This window comes from Pundamilia nyererei, unplaced genomic scaffold (genome assembly GCF_000239375.1).
Source record: "Pundamilia nyererei isolate P.nyererei 1_Seehausen unplaced genomic scaffold, PunNye1.0 scaffold00057, whole genome shotgun sequence".
In the NCBI taxonomy this organism is placed as follows: Eukaryota; Metazoa; Chordata; class Actinopteri; order Cichliformes; family Cichlidae; genus Pundamilia; species Pundamilia nyererei.
In genome coordinates, this window is record NW_005187458.1 from 1,039,805 (window position 1) to 1,052,620 (window position 12,816).

General features: G+C 43.7%; 2 protein-coding genes across 5 annotated transcripts in view; one reads left to right on the plus strand and one right to left on the minus strand.

Annotated features, from left to right (window-relative positions):
• The window catches only part of sco2 (synthesis of cytochrome C oxidase 2), a 1,854-nt gene extending 1,532 nt beyond the window's left edge, over window positions 1–322 (minus strand). For 2 of the 4 annotated variants that reach the window (XM_005734172.1, XM_005734171.1), the window contains exon 1: window positions 197–322. The gene's annotated coding sequence lies outside the window, so the exon portion shown is untranslated. Of the gene's footprint in view, window positions 1–188 lie in introns of all 4 variants that reach the window. The other 2 variants (XM_013911170.1, XM_013911169.1) reach the window with 1 other exon arrangement.
• A 7,101-nt stretch (window positions 323–7,423) lies between these two features.
• The window catches only part of LOC102214711 (coiled-coil domain-containing protein 136-like), a 10,735-nt gene continuing 5,342 nt past the window's right edge, over window positions 7,424–12,816 (plus strand). The window contains exons 1-5 of the mRNA XM_005734306.1: window positions 7,424–7,685; window positions 8,039–8,113; window positions 8,913–9,206; window positions 9,476–9,593; window positions 12,348–12,549. Of these exons, the coding sequence (XP_005734363.1) occupies window positions 7,424–7,685; window positions 8,039–8,113; window positions 8,913–9,206; window positions 9,476–9,593; window positions 12,348–12,549 (951 nt within the window). The remainder of the gene's footprint in view (window positions 7,686–8,038; window positions 8,114–8,912; window positions 9,207–9,475; window positions 9,594–12,347; window positions 12,550–12,816) is intronic.

Sequence of the window (12,816 nt, forward strand, 5' to 3'; positions counted from 1 at the left end):
CACACACACACACACACACACACAGCTGATGTCAGGACAGTGCTACAGGGTTTCCTGGTGACTGAAGGTTAAGGAGCACGCGGTTAGCCAAAAGCTAACTGAGTGTCGGCTCGGGATAATGCTAATGCACGAGCTGCTTTAGCCTCATGAATTCAGCGAGTTCCGGTAAAAACGAGGTGCGGACTCACCTGTTTACCTTTTAGACCCCACACTAATGTGACCGGCTCCTGCCACACGTCCACCGAACACTCCTCCGGCTTCTGCTTCTTCTTCTATGGTGGTTTACCGCAAACATCGAGATGCAGTGCCGCCACCTGCTGGAGTGACGAAGCAGGACTCCTAAATCTACAACTGCACTTGTCTCCACCTTTAATCTTACAGAGAATGTGATGATTTCATGGATATTTAAAGTAAATACTGAGACAAATTTAGTAATGCCAACATATTGAAAGAACAATAGTTGTCTCTTATATATAATACATTTATATATACAGTGTCAAAGGAACCTGTCTTTAAATGAAGATTTAAGGTGACAGGAAATATAAATAAATGCAGCTTGAATCTTTACTGAAGCTCAGTATTTGAAACAGAGTTCATTCACTGCTGTAATAACTAATAATGATTGAAATAATAACTTTAATATTGGCCATATTATAGTTATATTACCAAAGTGAGATGACTTTAGTCTGATGAACAACATAGCTAATTGTTATTTACTAGCTAATCTTAAAATGACTGTTCAGTACAGAAATGAAGCCCAATATCATGTTTTTACAGTCCTGTGGTCTCAGCCTTAGATACTTATCAAATCAAAGCCCATGTAGAAACAAACAAACAAATGAACAAAATATGTTCTCCTTCATTTCTGTCAAACAAAGCTGTATGAAACGTTTCCAGCTGTTAGTATCATGGTTGCTAGGCAACCTGGGCAACGCGACCGAGGCTAGACCGTCCCATTTCAGAAGCCTCGCACTTCCGGCCTTAGCGGTCTTTGAGTGCGCGGCCCTTGTGGACCGTTAACGATGCGTACTTTAAGGCTGCAGACCCTGAATTGGGATACAGCCCTGGTGACACGTAATCTCCAGAACAGCCTCTCTTCATTCATCATGTTTGTGTAAAATGTCTTTCATGTCATTATCAGCTGTAAGACTGGCTTCTTCCTCTGAATGACGCCGTCCGACAACTGCAGATGCGCTCCACTTTAATCAAACAAACATCTGCACGTTCATGTTATCAGGAAATCATACAAATTCACAACTAACATAATTTATTACAGCTCCTGCAGTCAGAGCAGCTTTCGGGTAACCTGAGCTCAGAGTTCAGAACTTCACCTGAACGATGAGAACGGGGAAAAAATCAAGAATTGAAACTAATCAGGAAAAAATACTCATGTTTCCGTGATTTCACCTCTGAATTAAATCAGAACGAGCGCTCAGAGGGGATTCTGACTGATCATTCAGGTTTTAACTCGTTTTTTAGGATTTAATCTAAGAAGCTGAAAATCATGGTTCACGTGCGTCCTCTAACCGTCCGTCTCGCGCAGCTCAGCTTCTTCTCTGCTGCGTCGCTCCATGTTTCTTTAATGAGCTCTAAGGGCAGCACAAACCGGCTGAAGCACCACTGAAGAAGGAACCAGGTCACATCGCAGCGCAAACACACAGCATGCACAGTGCACAGCTGATTTTCCTCTTATCATTCTTCTTCTTATTCTTATTCTTCTTCTTATTCTTATTCTTATGTAACACACCCAAAGAACGATTCTAGGTCTGACCAACCGTCTCAGTCGTGGGCAAAAAGATGAGAGTCAATAAAATTCTAAAATATAATTTATTGACAAAAAAATATCAAGAGATAAAAGATAAAACAGTCCAGTGTCCCATTTATGAATCGTATAAAAACACTTAGTCCCAAGGCCAGAGCCAGCTATGCCACATGGCCAGTTGCACTCCGCGTGTTGCCTTTAACAGGGTTAGAAGTTGTCCTTGGAGACCCCTGCAAGCATATAGCCAGTGGTCACTCCAGCCTCTGCAACTCTGCTGCCTTTAGGCTGTGGCATATAATAGGCCCTGGCCTGCACAGAGAGACAAAATGACACCTTCAGTATAAAATTCATAGCGCAAAACCCATCCATCCCAAACATATCAAATCTCTTTTCATCACATTACATACCTGCACAGAGAGACAAAATGACACAGCAGTGTTTGTAGTGTGGGCTATAAGTAGACCAGTGTATCAGTGCAATCAAGTACACCTGCCTCTAATTAGTCCAACCCCATTCCAGCCATTGGCTCACCAAAAATGTGACACACACACACAAAACCACTCCCAACCCAGTGCAACTTCACATAATAATATGGAGCTGAATTAACACAGGCACATTAGTCTACCATGTTACAATTATTATTAATATTATTATTATTTCCAGGTGCTGCAGTGGTTAGCACCGTTTCCTCACAGGACAAAGCCTCCAGTTTGGGGCCTCCTGATTGGCCGGTTCTTTCTGTGCCTGCCTGTGTTTCCTTCCTTTGTCCAATGACATGAGTTTCAGGTCACCTGTGATTCTGACAGTGACGTGAGGGCTGAAAGCCAGTTTAAAGAGTCCAGCTGAGTGATTTAGAGCCTTTACATAACCCTGCAGTGCTGAGCACACACAGCATCTCTCACTGTGTTCACGTCCTGTTTGCACGTCCACACTAACACAGCGCGTCTACAAACATCTTTGAGCTTCAGACAGAAGTAGAGACTCAGACAGCAGAGACGGTTTAATCTTTTACTCCCCTCCAAGTTTCAGAGTCTTCAGAGCCATCGTTTAAATGTAGAGTTTCAGATCTACAGTCACAAACTTTCACGCAGTTTCTAATAATAATGTGCTCAGTTTGAGCCAAAACATCAGGATGCAGATGCCGTTTTTTCTACTCTGGGATATCTGTGATGTCACACAGAGGGGGTGTCTTCGTCAGACCCATTAGCTTGTCTCTACTCCGCTCTCGAGGTTCTAACTACTCATCAGGACTTATTTATTTTAAGATTATTTATTTATTTTACAGTTTGTTTTCTCAACCTTCACAGCTGCGAGAGGAAGCCAGGCAAAGGGCAGCCAATCAGAGGAAAGCTGCTTTCATGCAGTGGTTCTCCTGAAGGTGGTCCTGCAGTGGTCACACCCTACACCTTTTACCCTTCATCACCATAACAGAGCTTTTTTTAAAAAAATACAAATTTGTTTATTTCTATTTATTTCACTTAGTTTGACTCCTCCCACCACCTGCAGAGGCCACCAGGGGGCTCAAGAACTGCTGGTTTTAAGGCAGGAGGTCCCAAACACACTATTATTATTATTATTATTATCGTTATCATCAAGAGTTGCTGTTGTGTCGTTATGAAGTGAAAGCTCATCTGTGCTGTATCCCGTTTGCTGAATGTGGGTTCAGCGAGGCTGTCAGCCACAGAGCTGCTCTCAGAGGTTCTGGGAAAACTCTGAAACTGGGAATGAGCGGACTGGAAACCCCTTCACTGTAGATGTCAGTGATTCTGGTCTCTGTCTCTGTGGGGATTTTGAACCTTCAGGTGGAGTTTTAGTTTTAACCCTGCAGCTTCCTGGATCTTTGGGAGGTCGGTGCTCAGCTTTCATTTCCCTCCTCTCTCATCTTTGTGGCCTTTAATGTTATCCAGCCTGGATTTGTGTTGCCTAGCAACAGAAGTGAGCGAGTTTGCAGCGTTTCCATTTTCACCGGCAGTCGACTGAGAGCCAACGAGTCTTGCAGAGCGTCTGTGTCACCTTGTGTTAAATCTCTCCTGCAGGTGCGACCCAGAGACTTTCAGCTGAGACTAAAACCGCAGTGAAGCATTACTTTTAATGGGGAATAAGACAATTATTCCCCATTAAAACAATTATTAGACAGTTAATCAATACTGATATCAGTCTTTTTTTTTCTGTATCAAGACTGAAATAAAATCAGTGTTTGTCATTATTGTGTTTGTTTTGCTTCACATGGCCTTGTTAGAGTTGAACACTGTTTCTGTCTGACCACTTGGTGAATCATAACCTGGGCCACAGAAATGTGATCCTTGTTATGTCTGCAGCTGCAGCCACTCACACGTCTTCAGTTTCACTGACTGCAGATCAGAGGCAGGAATGGGTTAATAAATGACGTCATGTAGGCTGATTGTGCATTCACATCATGGCCTCTGTCCGTCTGTAGCATGTAGTGACGTCACTCTGCATCACGCTGAGAGAGCAGCTGAGGAGGAAATATAGGACAACAGGAGGAGGAAGAGGAGGAGGAGGTCTGCAGCAAAGCCTGAAACCACAGAGAGTGGTTCAGAGACGAGCAGATCTGCATCAGGTACGTCTTCATCCTGCATGTATGTGTTGTGTTTGAGCAGCAGAAAAAGGTCGTGCCACAGCCTGTTAGCTGATTCTAATGGAAGAGTTCAGCATTTTAAAACTGCAATGAGGCAGGGAGAGGATGTTCCAGCAGAAAATCCAAGGAATGACATTTAAACTTTTCCTTTATGAAGGCACAATGACAGGGAAACAGGGGGATTTCAGGCTTTATGGTCACAGTGCAAGCTCAACAAAATGACACAGACCAATGAATGAGGACTTTAATATCAGCAGCAGGACAGCACATACAGAGCACATATAGAGGGTGATGACATGGTGGTATTAATGTGTAATAGTGAGGATAAGATTGTAATCCAGCTCATGTCAGAGCTGCTCTCAGTGTAAAACCTTCAACATGAGGAGTTTCCGCAGATATATCAGATTAACATTGCTGAAGCTGTTCCTGTTTGTGCCTCAGTGTTCATGTTTGAGTTTCCACATCAGCTGGGAACTCTGAGGTGTCAAAGCTAATCGATGCTTCTGTATCAGCACCGTGTTCTCATCAGTCTTTTTGTCCTACTTGATCGTGCTGTGTCTGTTTTTCTAGTCTTTTGTGTGTTTTGGAGTGTTTTGTAGAAGCCTGGCATCAGACAGAAATGTGTGCTGGTCCCTTTAAACTATCCCTGAACGGCTGCACTTACATGCAGAATGCATGAGTACTTGCAGTGTGACTGAAGGTTTCAAGTTAGCTTTACATCCTTTCAATTGGGAAATGTGATGTGTGTTCTCATCAGCGCTTCGTCCCTGAAAATATTTACAGTCAGAGTGTTTTAAAATCTCAGCAGAGGAGCAGTTTGACATTCAGGTTTAAGTCATGAAATCAGGTGGATCGTTTCCTCTGAAGGGTTTAAACTTTAAATAAATATAATCTGAATACCAAGCTCCAGGTAAACACAACCGCAGCCTTAAATCTGACAGCCTTTCCCAACCAACCAATCTCTGGAGACCAACAAACCTCTCTAAACGATCATCAAAGGCCACACTGATGAAGAACAAGCACTGCACAGAACCGTAAAACACATTCCAAGATTAATAAATGAAGCTAGCACTGAAGCTCCAAACTAGCAGTTCTTCTACTTTCCACTAGAGGCTCCAGGAGTGACCCAGGACCAATAGACTTCATTGTTAAAATAAACATGTTTACAGTCTGAGACGGGATAGAAACTGGTTTGTGCGCTGTACATAATTTCCCACTTCCTGAAACTATTTTACTTCTGTTACATCATAAAGATAAGTAAAAGGAAGTAAAAGACAGGAATGGGAAGAATAAGAGCGTTTCTACATGCAGATGACATAGATTTATAAGCTGGAAAAGAAGAAGACTGCAAAAGTTTATCTGGGGTTCATATCAAATATAACGTCTGTATGGGGGGGGGAAATGTTTTTATAAGTCATATGTTTAATTTTACTAACAGGCCATCCAAGAAGTCTGAGCTCCAGTTTTGGTCACCAGTGAAATTCTAAGATTTTGATTGGATGTTACTGCACAGGTATTTGTGTCTGTGAGGCTCTGCCCTCTGAAAACAAAACATAGCACCTCATGGGTCAAAATGCTAAAACTGATGGCACAAAGCAAACAGCCGATAGCCCTCTTTTATTCACAGTCTGCTAAAGGTTAGCGCTATTTGTAGGTAACATACCAGCAAACTGAGAGTTAAGGGATTCAGTGGTCCAGGTGATCTCTGTGGTCAATTCTTATTTCAGTCATTTGTCATGAAGAGCGGTCCCAATTTATAACTGTATAGATGACACCAGCCGCCCATGGTAGCTGTTGATTGGTTCTTGTGGCAGTGGTGTCCGCAGAGAGATGCTGTGTTTGCTCCCCTCTCACTGAGGTTATGCGGGTTGGTGGTTAAAAGGCAGCAGAGCTGCAGAGTGAGACATGTGGAGATAGAGTGGGTGTTTGAGGCCTGCACGCTGCCCGCCTCCTCGTGATGCAGTATCTGTCGCAGCTCTCACCGCCTCTCCCTCCTCCCCCTGTGTTTCCCTCCCAGCTCCAGAAGGATGAAAGGGCTGCAGCGGCTCTCTCTACCCGGAGCGTGAGGACCCTTCCTGGGCTCCATCTGCCTCATTCTCTCCCCTCCTCACCCCTCTGGAGCTCTGACCCCCTCATCTCTATAGCTTCCCATCAATCAGAGGAAACATGGATGCCTTCCGGCTGCCGCCTGTCATCGAGGAGGTCCTCGACCCATCCGGTCAGTCACTGTGTGTGCGTGTGTCTGTGTGAAGGGATAAGCGTCAGAGTCCTCATTTTTAGTCCCATTTATTTTACCTTACATTTATTTTATCTTCACCTTATGTTCAGCACTTCCTGTTTCACATAAAAACCATAGAGGCTAGAACAAGGTGTAGACATTTCAAATGTGTGTCAGAGGTGCAGACTGAGGTGCACGCTGGAATTCAAATTATTACTTTTGATTTAAGAGAAACACGTTCTCCTTTATATGAAATATTATATTAGAATTATCTTATTTTATGGGATTTTAACTCTTTTGTTGTTTTTATGCTGATGGTACACACATTTAAAGGTGTTTTGCTGCCAGGTGAAGTCAGGTATATTCAGTTGTTTACCTTTTCCCTGCCCCTCACTTTAAATGATTTGCTGTTAATGATGCACCAGATTAAATAAAGGTTAAATCCAGCAGATGTCTCTGCAGCACAGCACACAAAAAATTTGGACATTGAGTAAATTTAGAGGATTTTAAAGTATTTAAAACAAGGATATTTGATAAAAACTGTTAACCTGCTTGAAAACCTCAGACAGTTTCGGTATTTATCTCCCACTAAAATAAAGGGTATGACTTTCAGTGACAAACAAGAAGAAACCTGGTTTATTAAGAAGAGCCCTGGTGGTCAAGTAAAGAAGTACATCATGGTTTTATAATCTTTTAAAATAAATATTGTTTTATTTGGAAACTCCTACAAAATAAGAGAAGTGTATTTTCATCTCTCTTTGTTAAAAATCCTCCTCTGCCTCTTCATTGTCTCCTTCCTCTCTGAGCAGATGAGCTCTGTGAGCTGAAGGAGGAGAAGCCCATCATGCTGGCAGATACCCTCACAGCCAAAGAGAGGGAGTCCCTTGAGGAGAAGGAGGAGACAGGGGGTGAAGGAGAGAAGGGGCAGGAGGAGGATGAGAAAGAGGTGAAGGAAGAGAAGTCTGAGGATGAGGAGGAAGGCGGCGATAAAGGTAAAGAAGAGGAGCTGGAGGAGCTGAAGGCTCAGGTGTTGCAGCTACTGCTGGAGCTGGAGGAGACACGGGAGGTGTCTCAGAGACATGAGGAGAGCTTCATGGAGCTACAGGGTGAGGAAACGTCACTTTGCTTCATATTCATGGTTGTTACTCCTTCTGCATCTCCTGTTATGCAGGAGCACAATCAAAACTGCTCCCAACAAACATAGAGGTTTACATCAGCTCTGTAACTTTCCTCTTATCTGTATTTCATTTTATTCAATTTAATAACGGTACAGTACTCTGTTTTTGGTAACCTTTGTCCTTGATGTAAATATGTGAAAACTGTGTATGTTTCTGTTCTGTGTCTTGTGTACTGTTTGTTTGTATATGTGTCTTTCTTGCTGCTGTTACACCCAAATTTCCCCATGTGGGACAATTAAAGGATTATTCTATTCTATTCTATATCATTTCTCCTTTCAAAGGTCTGTTAGAGGAGGAGCGGCTGGCCAGCGCCCACCAGGCCGAGAGCTTCACCCGGCAGATCCAAAGGCTGCAAGGTGAGCTCCTTCACCTCCCTGACTCTGACAGTATGACACTCTGATGCTCTGACACTCTGACACTGACTCACAGACTCTGACTCTCCAAGAGTCTGACACTCTGAGACTGTGAGTCTGACTCACTGTCTCTGGCTCACTGAAACTGACTCACTGACTGACTCTCTCTGGATCTTTGACACTTTGACTCTCTGACACTGACTCTCTGATCTCTAAGACACTGACACTCTGAGACTCTGACTCACTGACTCTCTCTGACTTTCTGACTCGCTGTGACTTTCTGATCTCTCCGACTGTCTCTGACTGTGACCCTCCGACTCTTTCTGACTCTGATTTTCTGATGCTCCCTGACTCTCTCTTGCTCTCTGACACTTTGACTCTCTGACTCTCTGACACTCTGACTCGGACTGACTTTCTGAGACACTGACTCTCTGAGACACTGACTCTCTGACTCTGACTCTCTCACACTGACTCACTGACTCTGACTCTCTGACTCTGACTCTAAGACTCTGACTCACTAACTCTGATTCTCTCGGACTCTGATTTTTGGACTCACTGACACTGACTCACTGACTTTGACTCTCTCTCTGATTCTGACTCTCTGAGACTCTGACTCACTGACTCTGACTCTCTCGGACTCTGACTCTTGGACTCACTGACACTGACTCACTGACTTTGACTCTCCCTCTGATTCTGACTCTCTGAGACTGACTCACTGACTCTGACTCTCTAACTCTCTGAGACTCTGAAACTGTGATATTGACTCTCACTCTAATTCTCTCACGCTGTCTGACTCATTCAGCCCAGCTGCGTTCAGTCCAGGAGGAGATGGACAGTCTGGAGGAGGAGAAGGAAAGCGAGCTGGAGGAGGTGCAGCAGGAGCTACGCTCAGCTCAAGAGGAGGTGCTAATGCTGCAGCAGGCAGCCGAGGAGGCAGCAGCAGAGAGAGAGAATGACATTGCCTCCCTTCAGGAAGAGCTATGCCGTCTGAGGGCGGAGCTACAGCGTCTGCACGCCACAACAGCCGAGTACGAACTTGAGGTGACAACACTGAGAGCTGAGCTGAGCATGAAGAGCCACAGCACACTGACACAGGGTAACTGCAACTAAACACAGTAACTATAACTCTAAGTAATATTAACCTGCATTATCTAAGGTTTAGTACTAGTAACTGTAACTAAGTAGGAGAACTGTAACTAACAGATGGGACCTTTATCACCTGAGATGAAGGAAAAAAAGTGAACAAACATCTGATGCACCAATAATGCAGAGATGTAATAACGTGTTTGTTTCTTCATTAGAATCAATAAGACAATTATTAGTCAGTTAATCAATACTGATATCAGTCTTTGTCTACTGATACAGGTGAGGTCACTCAGCTGCAGGACGAGTTCAACTCTCTAACAGACCAACATCAGAATCTGACTAGTGACAACAAACAGCTGAACAACAAGGTGGAGGAACTGCAACAACAACAAGACACGTGAGTGACCTGAGCAGCTTCAGTCAAAACATCCACCTACACCTGACACTCTGACTCTTAAAATGTGCGAAAATTCTTCAAGCTTGGGTTTTCTACCAGAGGCTTTTTTTGTGTGGTAGACCCCACCCCCTGTGGATCTTGTGCTCAGAGCTTGTCTGATCATTTCCTAATAATATTTAAATTTACAATAATGAATTACACGGCAATGGGGAATAGATTTCATAACAGCAGATGTCTTTCTGAAAGCACTGTAACTAAGATCAAGGTCTTGTTAATAATTTTACTTCTTCACTGTGTACGACTCTGCACAATGTGGCTCCTCTGAACAAGAAAGCACCAGATCACAAGAACTTAACTCCCTGGTGTAACTCTTAAACACAAACCTTAAAGATAACTTGTAAGCTGGAGAGGAAATGGCATATCACAAATTTAGAAGTTCATTATTTAGCCTGAAAAAATAGTTTGCTGCTTTATTGTTTTGAAAATGTCCCCCATAAAGCTAGAACGTCTCACTATTCATCATTGTTTGACGAAATAAGAATAACCCCAGGTTTCTCTAAAGCACTGTAGCCAGGCTGACAAAAGGTTACAATTTATGTTCTTATGGCCTCTGACGGTGGACTTATCTCTGTGCTGGTCCTGCTAGACCACAGTGCAGCATTCGATAGTGTTGACCATAATATTTTATTATAGCGATTAGAACTTGACGTAAGTGTTACAAGTACTGCACTGCAGTGGTTTTAATTATATCTATCTAATGGACTCAAATTTGTTCATGTAAATGGAGAGTCGTCTTTACACTCTAAGGTTGATTATGGAGTTCCACAGGGTTCTGTGCTAGGACCAGTTCTATTTACATTATACATACTTCCTTTTGGCAGTATCACCAGAAGGTATAGCATACATTTTCACAGCTATGCAGATGACACCCAACTTTATCTATCCATGAAGCCAGATAACACACCAATTAGTTAAACTGCAGCAATGTCCTAAAGACATAAAATCCTGGATAACCACTAATTTAACGCTTTTAAATTTAGATAAAATTGAGGTTATTTTACTCTGCCCTGAAAATCTTAGAAATATGGTATATAACCAGATTCTTACTCTGGATGGCATTATCTTGGCCTCCAGTGACACTGTGAATCTTGGAGTCATTTTTGACCAGGATATGTCCTTCAGTGCGCATATTAAATAGATACAGATGTGGACAAAATTGTTGGTACCCTTCAGTCAATAAAAGAAAATCTCACAATGGTCACAGAAATAACCTTAATCTGACAAAAGTAATAATAAATAAAAATTCTATAAATGTCAACCAATGAAAGTCAGACATTGCTTTTCAACCATGCTTCAATAGAATTATTTTTAAAATAAATGCATGAAACAAACTACCAAAAGGCAACATTGCAGACATAGAGGGCAGCTACAAGTACCTGGGGATCCCACGGGCAAATGGGAACAATGAAGAGGCCGCTAGAAAAGCTGCAACCACCAAGTACCTGCAGAGGGCCAGGCAAGTCCTGAGGAGTCAGCTGAACGGTAAGAACAAGATCCGGGCTATCAGCACCTACACCCTGCCCATGATCAGGTACCCTGCTGGGGTAATAGGCTGGCCAAAGGAGGCGATAGAAGCCACTGACATCAGAACAAGGAAGCTCCTGACCATGCATGGAGGGTTTCACACCAAGTCCAGCACCCTGAGCCTGTACGCTAAGTGGAAGGAAGGGGGCTGGGAGACTGATGAGTGTCAGCACCACAGTCCAGGATGAGACAACAAACATCCTCGAATACATCAGTAAGATGGCCCCAACTGACCGAGTGCTCAGTGAAAACCTCAGGCAGCAGAAACCCAAGAATGAGGAGGAAGAGGAGGAACCATCATGGAAGGACAGGCCCCTGCACGGTATGTACCACCGGCAGATAGAGGAGGTGGCTGATATCCAGAAATCCTACCAGTGGCTGGACAAAGCTGGACTGAAAGACAGCACAGAGGCACTAATCATAGCAGCACAGGAACAAGATCTGAGCACAAGATCCATAGAGGCTGGGGTCTATCACACCAGGCAAGACCCCAGGTGCAGGCTGTGTAAAGATGCCACTGAGACAATCCAGCACATAACAGCAAGGTGTAAAATGCTAGCAGGCAGGGCATACATGGAACGCCATAACCAAGTGGCCGGCATAGTATACAGAAACATCTGTGCCAAATACGGCCTGGAAGTCCCGAGGTCAAAATGGGAGACGCCCCCTAGGGTGGTGGAGAATGACCGAGCTAAGATCCTGAGGAACTTCCAGATACAGACGGACAAAATGGTGGTAGACAAACAGAAGGAGACGTAGTGATAGACGTAGTAGTTCCGAATGGCAGCGACATCAGGAAGGAACACGAGAAGCTCGAGAAATACCAAGGGCTCAAAGAAGAGTTTGAGAAAATGTGGAGGGTGAAGGTAACGGTGGTCCCAGTGGTAATCGGAGCACTAGGTGCGGTGACTGCCTAACTAGGTGTGTAGCTCCAGCAGATCCCAGGAACAACATCGGAGATCTCTGTCCAGAAGAGCGCAGTCCTAGGAAAAGCTAAGATACTGCGCAGGACCCTCAAACTCCCAGGCCTCTGGTAGAAGACCTGAGCTTGAAGGATAGACCGCTTGCAGGGACGAGCGGGTATTTTTTTTTTTTTAGGGTGTTATTATATATCTCACTTTGTCTCCTGAAGCTACTGTTCCAACAGATCTTCTGTCTAATGGCAAACAGGTGTGATGACGTGTATCTGGCAGTCAGAGCGGAGGGCAGTACTGAATATGAAAAGGACAACCAGGTGAAGGCGGACTCTTATATCACGGTGTTCCAGTCCAGACCTGAGCAGAAGGACTCATCTGATATACAGGAGGAGATCAGCATCCTGAAGGTCAAACTGAGACAAGCTGAGGAGACAGCGCAGAAGGTCCAGAGAGAGGTGAGAGGTGACTGCTGTTTATGAGCTAAAACATCTGGATGTTTACTACAGACGGACATCATATTTGGTCAGTTTAATCGAAAGACTGTTGATATCTTGAATTGCAAAGCTTTTGATTTTACCTTTAACAGTCATCTGTAGCAGCATGGCAAATTTCAGCATTTCAACATTAAAAAACAGGCAGTTGTAACTCGAATAGAATAGAATAGAAACATGCTTTACTGTCATGGTACATGTTTAATGAAATTGTGGGAAATTGTTCCCAGT